Source organism: Schistosoma mansoni, assembly GCF_000237925.1.
Source record: "Schistosoma mansoni, WGS project CABG00000000 data, chromosome 3 unplaced supercontig 0044, strain Puerto Rico, whole genome shotgun sequence".
In the NCBI taxonomy this organism is placed as follows: domain Eukaryota; kingdom Metazoa; phylum Platyhelminthes; class Trematoda; order Strigeidida; family Schistosomatidae; genus Schistosoma; species Schistosoma mansoni.
The window spans coordinates 77,292-92,027 of NW_017386006.1; the positions used below are offsets into that span (position 1 = coordinate 77,292).

Here is a 14,736-nt window from a genome sequence, read left to right on the forward strand (position 1 = left end):
GCAAAGATGGATAGTGGCTAGCAGTGGAATCCAGGACGCGCGTTTTGTCTTATTTGGGACTCTTGAGATGGACGTACCTGCATCTCACAGTTGATGTTCACTCTGTGACTCGAACCTAGTATCTTTAGCTTCAAACGCCATTGCGTTATCCACTCAGCTACTGAGTCCTGATAGCCACTGGGGTGAAGTTTGAATTCACTCGATATTGTTTGTCTGAATCTTCCTATCCAGCCGACGAGTTCCAAATAGGACGAAACGCGAGTCCTGCATTCCACTGCTAGCCACTATCCATCTTTGCTTATCATGCCTGTGAATTAAATCTTTATCGAGGTAATACGCACAGTATGCACATATGTCAATTAGAGACTGACCAGTTGCGGTTCAGAAACATCAATGGGAAGATTCAAACAAACAATACCAAGTGAATTCACTACAGTAAGTTTACAGTAGTTTCTTAAAAGCAGTATTATTATATAAATATCAGATTCTTCTCTAACGTGTACGTGTTTGATGTCGAACGCTGAAACTAACAAACCTAAGACTTACTACTTACTAACTCCTGTTTCTCCTCGTAGAGGAACATAGGCCACCCAGCAGCACTCTTTATCTAACTCTGTCCTGAGCAATCTCTTCTAGTTATTAAGAGTTACTATTCATCCTTTTCATGTTTGTTTCGAATTCCCAACGTAGTGTGTTCTTTGGTCTTCCTCTTTTCCGTTTCCCTTTAGGATTCCAAGTTAGTTAACAAACCTGAAATCGTGATCAATATTAGCCAACCGCATTGTTTAACAATTAGTAAGGATATGATTGATCCATTAAGCATCTGGGATAATAATTCCCAATTTTTCTGAAGTGTTATTTTACTAATGGATTTTTGGATTAACTCGTTTCATAGTTTCGAATATGTTATTAATAAGGTTTTCTTAGTTGTGATGGTTCCTTTCTTAACTGTAAACAGTTTAATTAAAAATATCTAGCTATCAAGCGTAAAGATTACCGGATCTTTAAACACTTTAATTTGGGCTTGTTCACAACTTTTAACATAATCACAAAACAGGAATCGGAAAATATAATAGAAGGCGACTTAGCAGTTGTTTTAAACAGCACAGCAAATAAATTTTTATCTGCGAAAATCATCATAGTTATATGAACATGCATATATCTTTTGTTGAAGTGAACTGATGTTTGCAAATAAGTGATATGATTTGAAGTGACTTATCATAGTTTGTATTCACCCGTTGTTTATGTTAAGTACTGCAACCGATTAGTCTCTTTTGGTATATATGAATTTTGACTACAAGTCCTGGATTCCATTGCTAACCATTACACAAAGTTACTAGCAGATTCCAAATGATTTTGAAAAGATCGGATCTCTAAGCTCAATCACACTGGGTTCACCATTATTTGTTTGAATGTAAAAGAACAAAGTAAAATTATCGTCTTTTGTCTGGATTATTTTGATTTTGTTAACCAGCATGTAAAACTAACATAAATAATTTCCTACTATTGCTGTCAATTACTAATACGAATAGTACAATTTTTAAGCTGATAGTTTGTTCAGATGATATAAATATTGAGCTCGTAATATGTGATTTACTTGATGTTAGTAATATTATCAAGAGTGTATTATAGCTATGAATACTAAACTAAAAACAACGGGGGAAGCTGAGATTCGCATGACACAAGGTAGAAGATAAAACTGACGGTAGATGAGGAGTTTACTCTATTTCCAAGAACTCTACGACAACCTATTAATTATATGAATTCATTATTGTATAAATTTTTTCTCCATTTCATCATTAATTAAAAATAGAAATATCATATATAAGTGAAATGGTAAAAATACACGCAGATTTTACATCAAAATTCTACAACCGAATCTTATACTAAGGAAATATCATACAGAATTAATAAAGCTAAAGCTGAATTACACATTGAATGAGTATCAAAAGTAAGTTAGAGTAAACAAATATTACACGAATACTACATTGGATTAAAAATGAAAGGAATGATGTGCTGAATAAATAATCATCCAAATTTGGAACATGGTTATTTATTTATTTAAACACATAAATATTGCTACAAAGGGGCATCAGATATATATATGCGCCACACAAATCTCATTTGATTTGTGTGAGGGAAGTGATACTGCCCACGTGCCCAAACTGAAACAGGTAGTTTTCTTAGAGAGCCACACCCGGAGCCTTTGACCTAAACGTCTGATCCACAAGGCAGTGGAGCATCGTGAGGAGATGCAGTCCCATGGTAGCCGGTGACTAATGATTGATTCGTACGCCATTTGTTCCTTCAGGATACTGGAGCCCATGTGCACCATTGGTTTGGAATCAGGGTTTTCCAACTCCCCTAGATGAACTTTCCATGTCCATCAACCCGGTTAAAGCGCCGGACATTCTCTTTTCGTTCTCTCAATTTCGTAAACAACACCCCGCCACGAGAAGGCAGTGAGGATGGCCAATACAATTTTGGTGTAAAATGTAATTGTATTTTCACTGTTTCACTTATATATGATATCTTTATTTTTAATTATTGATGAAATGCCAAAAAATTCTATACAAAAATATATTTATATAATTTATAGGTTGTCGTAGAGTTCTTGGGAATAGAGTAAACTCCTCATCTACCGTCAGTTTTATCTTCTACCTTGTGTCATGCGAATCTCAGCTTCCTCCCTTGTTTTTAGTTTAGTCTTCATAGCTATAATACATTCTTGATAATATTACCAACATCAAGTAAATCACATATTATGAGCTTACTATTTTAGCCTCCCAAAGAAAATACAGTAGGATTTCGCAACGATGTTATACGTAGCTGTTTCAATAGCGTTGCTTGAATTAGTGATCTTAACTTAAATTTTTCACTAAAACATTTTATAAATAACATATCTTACACAAACCATTGAGACTAATAGTTTACTTTACTTTTCAATTACAAATCGGAAACACTTTTAAGATTATAAAATGTTCTATTTCATACCGATGTATAGTGTTACCTAAGACATAATCAAACAATCGTATATAAAGAATATACCATTCACATATTTCAATGTTTACCAGCATTCTAGTTTCATTTATATGTACATAGTAAAGAAATTACTCTCAAAATAATGTTCAAAATTTGACTAACCACTTTTATATTTGACTAAACAACATTACATACTATACACAACCTTAATATTACTATGGTTTCCATCTTATACTACAGTTAATCATGGATGGTTGAAGTTAGACATAAACACCATCGGATGCCGGCTAAGTGGTTTAGAGTTTAAGTGCTCTGGAGCGAGACTGGTAGGTCCTGGGTTCGAATCTCGCGAGTGCGGGTTCGTGGATGCGCACTGCTGAGGAGTCCCATAATAGGACGAAACGGCCGTCCAGTGCTTTCAGGTTTTCCAAGGTGGTCTAGCTTCAATTGACTCACGCTTTCAACTATGAAAAGTTAATCATTTATTATTACTAGTTTTGTAAAATATTTTAATCATATTTAATACTTTATAATGACTGATCGGATAATTTAATTTTGATCTTTAGTCTTTAGATTTAGATACTTGTTTCACAAAATGGTTAAATGCAGCATATCATCGACATACCTGTAAGATAAAATTTTACTGACATAAATAATTTTTTTCTTTAATGCACATTATTTCACTTTAAGATTCATATGCACTGAATAAAGAAAAATGATGTTCTAATTTTCTTTCCTTATTTTATACAATACACCTTTTTATTTAAAGGAAGTACTAAATAAATAATAATTACAAATAAATTGTCATCTATTTAATTGTTCATTTTTAAGTTTTAGTGCATCAGATATATTTGAAATTTTTCTTACAGTAATGTGATATGGCAACTGGAACTGATTTAGGTACATACATACGAAGTTCTACGTTGTGACTGACTGACTTTCTTATAGTATTTTTTTACTAACATGGAAACGGATCACAATTATTTATATTTTTGATAATTTTATTGGTTTGTTGTCATTTATTGATTTGAACATCCAATCATTTATGATTATATTCACCTTGAAATAATTTTAAAAACTGTTTATATTCAATATTTTACATGAATTATATATATCATTATAAGAATAGTTAATCTATTTTAACTTTATATTTTAATGAAAAATTATAGTCAAATACAACTTTCAAAGATTAGTTTATTAATTTTATAATTGAAATCATGAGTCAATTTAAGCTAGACCACCATAGAAAACCTGAGAGCATTGGACAGCAGTTTGTCCTATTGTGAGACTCCTCAGCAGTGCGCATCCACGATCCCGCATCGCAAGATTCGAACCCAGGACCTATCATTCTTGCACGCGAGCACTTAACCTCTAAAACCACTGAGCCGGCATTCAATAGTGTAAATGTCCAACTTCAACCAATCCACGAAGTTGATCAACCGTTCACCATTTGTTTTCAGTGAGTTGATATCTCACAACAAACGTGGTTGAACTCCACTGAATCTCGCGGGGCGGGATCGTGGATGCGCACTGCTGAGGAGTTCCATAATAGGACGAAACGGCCGTCCAGTGCTCATGATTTCAAATATAAAATTACTAAAATCTCCACAAAACCCCCCTTCTGATTACTTTATTGTAAACCACTACTGTTTTGAAGGATATTTAGAATTTTTTAAGATAAATGTCTTCATTTTTGTATCCAACTTTATGATACTTTATATGCTTGTATAAAAAGTTTTGTAATACAGTCTAAACTCAAAAAGTCAAACAGAATTTATTTCTTTTAAAGCTGATAATATGGATTGGAATTTATACAAGAGTTTTCTAGAAAATAGAATATAATTATGGTCAATTTTCAAGACTACAATAAAGGAATAAGGTTATTAGTTTATTGTTCAAAGTTTAGAAATATCATTTTGAACTTTTATAGATGTTTTTAATGACAATTGATAGTTATCGATATTCAGAAGGGTTTTTGTGGAGATTTCAGTATTTTTCATAGTTGAAATCATGAGTCGATTGAAGCTAGATCACCATGGAAAACCTGGAAGCACTGGACGGTCGTTTCGTCCTATTATGGGACTCCTCAGCGGTGCACATTCACGATCCCGCACTCACGAGATTCGAACCCAGGACCTACCAGTCTCGCGCCAGATCACTTAACCGATAGACCACTGAGCCTGCTGGCATCCAACGGTGTTAATGCCTAACTTCAACCAATCCACGATGTTTGAGCAACCGTTTACCAATTGTCTTCAGTGAGTTGTTATCTCACAACAGACGTGGTTATCGATATGATGTTATAATTCTTAGTTTTAAATTAACTTTGTCAGTCAAATCGTTCATTTTGTTTATTAGACTGGACAACTTTATATTATCATGGTAATTTCGTTTTGAACTCGACAATTCAAATAATCATTGACAGCTAATTTCAAATTCATATATACTGTTTGTTGTGAGAGATCGAGGATTCACGTTGTTGAATAGTAATGAATCTTGTATTCTTTTTTTGCCTAAACTCATTCCTGTTTAAAAAGGTGCAAGAAATGCCGCAGTATCTAAAATATTTATACGGCTGTTTAACATCAGTTTTTTTTGTTGGAATTTTTTTAAAGAATAAACTTTGAATGCAATAATAACATCTTCTTTCATGTATTACAAGTCATTGTCCTATTTGTTCCCACACAAACATGCAAATTCAACTGGACTTTATGCTATTCTCAGCCAATAACTTAGAAAAAGACTCATATATTATTATAGAGCGGTGGTCCAGTGGTCCCACGTTCGAACTCCGCTCTATTTCGCTTCGGTCTGAGCAGTCAGTATCATTAGCTCTCATACTTGGAGTGCAGCTTATCCTCAAGTATCTGACGGATAAGTTAATATGATGTATGTGTGTGTAACTTTTTTATTCATTGCTGTCTGGTTATAAAACGTTATTGTTGATTATCTAGTGTATATGAACTCTTCACAAATCACAAAATTCAATCACTTTAATATTATGCACTAAATTACTGTTAATTAATAAAATATAATAATCTGTTAGTCCCTATGGTTTTGCTTGTTATGAAGCTCGCTAACTATAGAGGTGAAGCATACAGATAACAGTTATGTTTCGAAACTCAAAAATCATATCATGAAATAAGTTGCATTTAGTATGATAAACACCCTTATGAAATGTCGCCACCTTGTGAAAAAAAACCACGAATATGCTTTCTAATTAGTAAACATTTACACCATCAAACAAGGTTATTAAACATAGAACATGAAATGAAAATTGAATGGACCGAAATGGAATGCTTCACTAGACAATAATATATATTAAAAATGATGTAGGATGACTGACTAGGATTACATTCTTTTGGTTACATTTTATTACTGCTTAAAAACCCATGCATTATATATTGGGTAATTGAAGCCAGTTGACAAGAAACTCTGATCCTAGTGTATATGTTAGTTATCACCTGTTCGGAAGGCATAGTTGAGATTTTACGGAGCTATCCATTCATTAGATTCTTACTTCCACCACTCGGTTTTACAGTTAGTGAGACTACCACTGAGCTATTACGGTATCGACTAATAAGATCTTGAGTTACTGAAACTAGTGACGATATTGTAACTTGGCAGATAGAATTTCAGTATCATTAAAGACTGAACAAACTTGAATTTCGTTACTACATAGTGACCGATTAATCTAAGTACTGTATTCATTCAGATCACCTTATCATTTCTCTGTTATACTATTTTATCGTTCAAATCAGCAATAATATTCTTGTCATTTAACTTTTGCTTTGAATGTGAGCAATATTACTAAACCTTTTGCACAAGCTACAATCTTACTATCAATAATTCGTATAGTGCCATTGTAACTATAGTTTTATGTATATTTATTTATAAATTTATAGACTTTCAAGGTCATTTTCATGACAATTAGAAATAGATAGAAAAGAGCTCATTTGAAAACCAAATGTTATACAGCTATTTCGCTCTAGTTTAAGACTCTCTAGAAATATTCAATTACGGTTCTTTACTAGGTTGAACCAAGTAATTTCAGATTTCGTATTAGGTAAACTTCTGAAAAATCATAAAGTAAAATAAAATAACTGTTCAGTACTCCTTATATTTCATTGATTTTCCAAGTAACTCCACTTTGTAATGAAAAACACCTTCATACCAACAACTACAGCAAGCTTTGAGAAGATTTGTTCAAAATGATATAGATCACATTTAAATATTTTGTTCAACTATGATACAATTTTGATATATAACCAACTGTTACAATATTATAGTTGATTCTATTTAAATTGTCAGACATTAGAAAAAAAACTTAGCTTGAAATATCACAGTGATGTTTTGTATTTATTCACGTTTGTTTGAATTGCATACTATTCAAATTAAAACAGAAACAGTTTCTCTGTTACTTACAGGAAGTCGTTGTTTGTCGCTAAGACTTGAGATGTTTTTCCGACCTTTCTTGTCTATGTTCCTTCAGGATTAAAGATAAATTATATCGAACAGTGTGAACAACTAAAAGTTATTATTGTTAATTATTTATGCACACTTATAAATCTAAGACGGAATGAAACATTTGAGTCTCAACACTTTCTCAAAGTTCACGGGTTAACAAACAAAATTTTCACTTTAAGTTTCCAGTGAAATCATTTATATTTCCAACAAACATCAGGTAAATTTTTAAGTAAAGTTGAGTAGTCACTAACAGTGGAATCCAGGACTCACATTTCATCTTATTCGATACTCATTAGTCAGATTTTACAACATTTAATTACTGAAGTTCAAGCTACGATTCGCAACCAATAAAACTCACTTAAAACACCTAACTCATTATACACTGAGCTTCTGAATCCAAATATCCACCGAGTTGTGCAATCATTATAAATATCAAGCACATTCTTTAATTTTTTGCACAACTTAATCATACTACTTAAAAGTAGCATTTTCCTGCTAAAATCTATTATTCATTGACTCGTTATTTAAAGAAATTTTTCTTTCACTTTCAGCCCAATCTTCTGTGATGTCAAATAGACTACTATCAATGAAATAATTTATCCAACAATAAACCAAATGAAATGAATGAAAATGAGACGAATTATCTTTCATCGATTCATATAAACCTTCCAGAATAATTCTACAGGCCTTATTTTTTTCTACTTACTTTCATATTTAAGCAAATATATGATTTATTTCCCACCTATTTAATGTTCAATCGTAGACACAATTTGTCGAATGTTATATACACATTTTACGAGGTGAAAAAGTTACTAAATATGTTCTTTTTAGGAAGAAAAGGGAACAACAGGCTATGAGTACTGTCTTCTTTATTAATTTATTTTTAGTTCAATAGGAATGTGATTGACTTTAAGATTCTCCTTACTTTGAATATTGTCATTTCTATTCAAGTAGTTAATAGACTGTACTTATCATTTCTTTTCGATTACATAATACTTTTTTGACATTCAATGAATTTTCATAATGAAATAAAAATGATGACATTGTAATAATTTATGATTGGTGATGAATGGAACATTGTTTTATTTTATGTTTTTCAAAATGTCATTGGGTTGGTGCTCAAACATTTTGATTCATATAAACGAACTACTAAATTTTTATGAGTAGTATGATATAATTAGCACTAATTTGACTGTCCTAGCTGTTAAAGTTGAAAAATCATCGGGGAATAAACTTTCGATTTTACTAATAATGTATGTGGATGGATTTGGCAAACTAGATAGTGAGATCATCTTCATTATCCAAACTTGGCTAGACTTCTACGATGAAATTAGCATTTTGATGTGCGAGGAGCGTACAAATCGATATTGGGTATTTAATAACAATTGATATTATGTCCTGATGTTTCATGTTTTTTGGAGCTTGAGGAAAGAGTATCTGTATTTTTGATGGGATTGATATAATGTGTGAGGTTAGAATTACAGTCACTCAGTATCTTGAACATTACCACTAAGCTATTCCATTCACAATTAATCTTACGTATAATTAAATTTTTGTAATGATTAATTACTAAGTGTTGAATAATGTGAAATTTGTTCAGTTCTTAATGCTGATCGAATTCATCTCAGTAGATTGAAAAGTTCCTACTTGACATCGTGCTAACTATGCTGTGTCAGGAGTGTACACGTTATTGGTAAACATCGGATTTCGTGTTCATGTTATTTTTTAATGAGTGATGTTAAAAACACGATGTTCAGCGAAGGGATCTTTTCTCAATGTTTAAATGGGAATTATTTGTCGATGAGTGATAAGTCAGTAACTAGAAAATCATTTGTACAACAAATTAAGTGAAGAAAATATATTTCTGAGTACTGTAAGCAGTTCTGTATTTCATATATGGTTTTGCAATAACTAGTTATTCAGATGAAAGTAATATCAACACCAACTACTGAGCAGACGATTTGTCAATCATAAGTCAGATATTATGAGTAAGCTATAAACAACCTTTGCCTAGGTCGTTCTGTAACTGGAGTTTACACTTATTGTTTGGGAAACTTCATTGATCTTACGTATTTGTTAGTATTCATCAATGACAATAACAAGATTCATTTATGGTAAGTCCCAGTTTATCGATACTAACATACAGGCAATCTACTGTATCACAAGATTTCTCATCCCTTTTAAACTAATCATCCATTTCTACTGCTTATAATCAACTGCACTTAGATAATGCCACTTAGAAAATCCAGTTATTTGGTTAACAATAATAAAGTATTCTTCTTGTGAATTGATACTTATTTTTCTAGCAATAAATCTAAAGACTGGTAGTCTTAACACATGGATTGAGTATTTGTTAAATGTCAATGATTGCATTCGAGGTAAAATAGTAATTTGATGCTCATTGCAGTCATGTTTACCATGTAGGATCAAGCCTATTCCACCAATACATTTTAGTATGGAAAAAGCCATTTTATAATCATCAATTAATCAACTTGAAACAATGCAGTTTATAGATCTGTTGTAGCATCAAGACCAATATTACCTAATTACATTTTGAATAGTGGTAAGTTTATGAATTCGGAATGCAGTTTTTTTTATCCTATCTGAGAATAATTTTGAAGACTCATTCGATATTATTAAAATTCGGTCAGTTTGAAAAAAGGAATATTCAGTTATTTACGATGAATTACTAAACCTAAATGAAAACCAAGCCGCTGATTAAATATAAATTTGATTTTATAGTGGCAATGTAGTGGATGCTACTCACAAGGATGTATGTAAATAGCGTGTTGTGGAACGTGATTTTTAAGTTGCAACATTTGTCAGACAGAGTGAAAAGTCTCAGTACATTGGGAGAACGGCATTGGCAAAATACTTGGAGACCAGTTGAAAAGACAGTTGAGATTGCAGAACACACTGGAAGATGTAAATGGACGATTGATGGCTATATAGATGTATTATATAAATACTTTGTAACTTCTCACAATCGATATACTTACCTCCTACCCATTGTCATGTTTTGCACCAACGGAAATTTTTATTTTAATAACTGTGTTCAAAGTGTATTCCATGTTTTCATACTGTTTCAGTCAACTAAATTATAAACCTAATTGGGACTTATAATGTGAAGTAACTTTAGTTAAACAACCATTTAAAACCTTGGAAGACAAAGGAGCTGTTTTATAAAAGTTTCTTACCCTAAAGCAATCATATTTGGTACAAAACAGCTCAACCAATTTTATAAAATACATTTGCAGATCTTAAATACTGTTTTGCTTAAGGAATTCAGTTATAAATCAATACCTCGTATATTCTATTTTCTTTGATTTGTTCTACTGTCTGGTACAAATAGATAATCCATTAAAACTCAGTTTAGCCAGTTTAGAAAATTTTTCCATTCTATTATCTATAAAAAACTGGTCTTTTTCCTTAGGAAAACTATACTCTTTAGAATCGTTAGGAGTTTAAATCCAGTTAAAATGATGTATTTTCAGTTATTCAATCACGGATAATAATTTATCGAAATACTAATGAATTTTAAATAGTTTTATATTCAAGGTAGTAGTAGTAGTAGTAGTAGTAGTAGTAGTAGTGAACAAGAACACAATTGGGGACAATTGAATGTGTTCGAATAGAAAATTACAGAATTTTTTAGTAAAATCTGAGAACCATACATTAAGTACTTCATTTGCAAAATGTCAATCAATTGTCTCAGGCTTCATTTTTCTTTCGCCTCCACAACAATCATTTTCTATTCTCGTTCCCTTTTCTTCTATCTTCTTAACCTTCTGTCGCCAGGCATTTCGCTTTCGATCAATGGCACATACTACTTATATCTGTCGACATCATTAACACACATCACAATAGTATTGAGTTTGTTTTAGTTCATAATAATTACGTGTCATATCATAGAGTGAAAATTAGTTTGATTTTGGTAATATTTACATAAATTCACATTTTTCTCTTTAAGTATCTATTTTTGGTAAATTTCATGAACATTGTTATCATAAATATCAGTAGATCAATTAACCTAATAATTAATTTGTTTTTAGTTCAAATTATACAGTTACAAGCCTGTAGTGAATTACGTAATTATTACAGTGTTGTAGTCAGAAAAATAATTTAAAAATAAATTATTTTTTTTCGCATTATCAAGTCATGAGGCGAATAGAATCATATGAGCAAAACATTTTGTTGTCCTGTTTCAAACTTATTAAAGTTGGTGAGCTTTTAGAAAATAGGCTGATAAATCTATTTTATTCATAATCTAAAAGGTTGTGGAGATTGTTGAACTTTTAATGTTTACATCATGGATTGTTATGAGTAAGACAACGACTGAAAACTATGTAGCACTGGAGGGGTTATTTGGATCACTATACTAATTTTTAACATTGAACCCAAAAGCCCTTACAGAGGTTTGGAACCATGACACTCAGGCCCAGTGGCAAGAACTTACTCGATAGACCACTAAATTATCCAGTAATTTAAATATCCACAAACTCCTTGTAATAATAGTAATAATGTTATCACCAGTGACTAATTTTGAGGAGTGATCCCTTCAGTTTTAGGAAGAAATGGTAATTAGGTAGATCCAAACATACCAGGAGTGGAGTATCTACCAATGATTTTGTACGATAGTTGAGCACTATCAAGAGTTGATTTAAGTAAGAAATGAAAATTATTGTATATCACTTTAGTAATCTAAATGCTAAGCGCTTTCCATTAGACCTAAAGATTTTCCGTTCTTCCTTCGAAAGGGTCATTGATGAGCACTACTGAAAAGTTCCAAACTAAGACGAAAAATCTATCCAGTGCTTTCTAATTTTTAATGTTTGTCTAACTAAGTACAATTCGTGATGTAAACTACTTTGTTTATGTTGGATAATCATTTCTGAACTAAGTATACTGTTACTCTTTCAATATGGAGCATATTTTCTAATACCGAATGTTTATTTAAATCCCAATCATTATTTCACTTCTTTCCAATACTGCTATTTGGATAATTTTGAAATAAACCCTGCTAAAATAATCAACTGGATAATTACTGAACAAAGAGGACTGCCTAATTTAATGCAATTTATTCACTTTGATAACTTATAATTATTCATATAAGTTAATAGTAGTTATTCAGTGAATAATTTTCTCAGAAAGGGGTTTTGTGAATATTATAGTAATTTCATAGTTGATTTCATGAGTCAATCAAAGCTAAACCACCATGGAAAACCTGAAAGCACTGAACGATCGTTTCGTCCGAGTTGAATCATGGATGCACACTTCTGATGAGTCATATACCAAGACGAAACGGTCATCCAGTGATTCCAGGTTTTCCATGGTGGTCTAGCTTCAATTAACTCATGAGTTCAGCTATAAAATTATTGAAATCTTCAACAAAAATCCCCTTTCTGATGTTGTTTAACAGTTTTTATTTTAATATCAGAAGGGGTTTTGTGGATATTATAGTAATTTCAATAGTTGAGATCATGAGTCAACCGAAGCTAGACCACTATGGAAAACCTGGAAGCACTGGACGGGCGTTTCGTCCTATTGTTTTTTATTTTGTTTGAAATGATTAAGTACAAATATTTTCACAACATTTCAATGAAGTATGTTACTTATTAATTTAAAATTACTTCGAATTTAAACGACAACTTCCATTGATGTGTCTCTTTTCTTTATTTATTTTCCTTTATTTCCCTTTATTCTGTCTTTTTGAAGAAATAGGTCTCTAAAATACCAGGTAATTAAACAACAACATTGTTTTTTAAAAAAAAATATATTTTAACTCGATTTATTTAATTTTCTCTTTTACTGATAAAATTATTTCTTACTAAATTGGAGTCCTATAATAGGATGAAACGGCCGTCCAGTGCTTCCAGGTTTTCCATAGTGGTCTAGCTTCAATTGATTCATGATATCAACTATCAAAATTACTATAATATCCACAAAACCCCTTCTGATAATAATCAACATATGCTTACTACTAACTGGCTCCATGAGGTATTTACTGGAGTTCTAGTGAGAAGCAGTAACCAGTGTAGTTCAACCAGGTCTGTTGTGAGATAGTAACTCACTGAAAATATTGGTGAATGTGTCGCTCAATTTTGTGGATCGGTTGAAGTGAAACATTAACACCATCGGTTGCCGGCCAGCTCAGTGGTTTAGAGGTTAAGCTCTCGCGCGCAAAACCGATAGGTCCCGGTTTCCAATCTCACGAGGCGGGATCACAGATGCGCACTGTTTAGGACTCCCACAATAAGACGAAACGGCCATCCAGTGCTTCCAAATTTTTCATCATGGTCTAGCTTCCATTGATTCATGATCTCAACTATCAACATTAAACTGAAATGATTGAACATTGAACTAGCACGAAATGTGTACGTGTAATTTAATTATAATTAATTATTTATTAATTGTAATAACATTAATATAGAATAAAAAGAAGAAAAAAAAATAGACGATTGTTTAATATCATTAAATTTGTTTGTTTGTTTTTTTAGAAAAATTCTTTAAATATTTAATGATTTTTTCTTACTCAGAAAAAACTGAGTTAGTTTAAACTAAATTAAAGTTTTAGAACTTGGTATTCTTTCTATATTTATGAATTAATCAATCTTCTTTTTTTTTATTTACTGTTGTTTGTTTCATCATATTTATTTACTTTAGGAATTTACTAAAGTCGTATAATAATTTTGATAAATCTAAATTTAGTTTATGGATTCAAGAGATGATTCTCAGAGTTCTAGTATGAAGCCGTGACCAGTGAAGCTAAACTATGTTGAATGGAAAATGGTTGCGAAATATTGTAGGTTGGTTAAAATTAGATATTAACACCGGTGAATGCCGGCTCAGTGGTCCAGAGGTTAAGCGTTTATGCGAGAGATCGAAGATTCTGGGTTCAAGTCTCATTAGCGGGATCGTGGATGCGCATTGCTAAGGCATCTTATACAAAGACGAAACGGCTGTCTGGTGCTTCAAGATTTTCAATGGTAGTATAACATTGATCGATCCATGATCTCACTCATTAATTTAAAGGATGACATTTTATATTTTAGACAAAGTAATATTTGAATGTTTTGTTGGTTCGCAAATTAAACTAGATTTACAATTGATTGGTCACTGGTTAGTAATCAATGTTAGGTCCTTCTTAGTGATGATCTAATTCTATCGATCAGGTTGCAATGTGGTCACTAGCCTGAGTGACTCGAAATCTCGTACATTATGTTGGGATTCAATGCAGTGGTTGAAGGTAATCAACAGAACTAGTCGACCAGCAATAAGAAGGACCTG

General features: G+C 31.9%; 1 protein-coding gene across 1 annotated transcript in view; it reads left to right on the forward strand.

Moving 5' to 3' along the window:
• The window catches only part of Smp_122230 (hypothetical protein), a gene marked incomplete at both ends in the record, with an annotated part of 3,497 nt that extends 646 nt beyond the window's left edge, over positions 1-2,851 (forward strand). Inside the window, one exon of the mRNA XM_018791408.1 lies at positions 2,783-2,851. Within this exon, the coding sequence (XP_018645357.1) occupies positions 2,783-2,851 (69 nt within the window). The remainder of the gene's footprint in view (positions 1-2,782) is intronic.
• Positions 2,852-14,736: the final 11,885 nt, after the last annotated feature.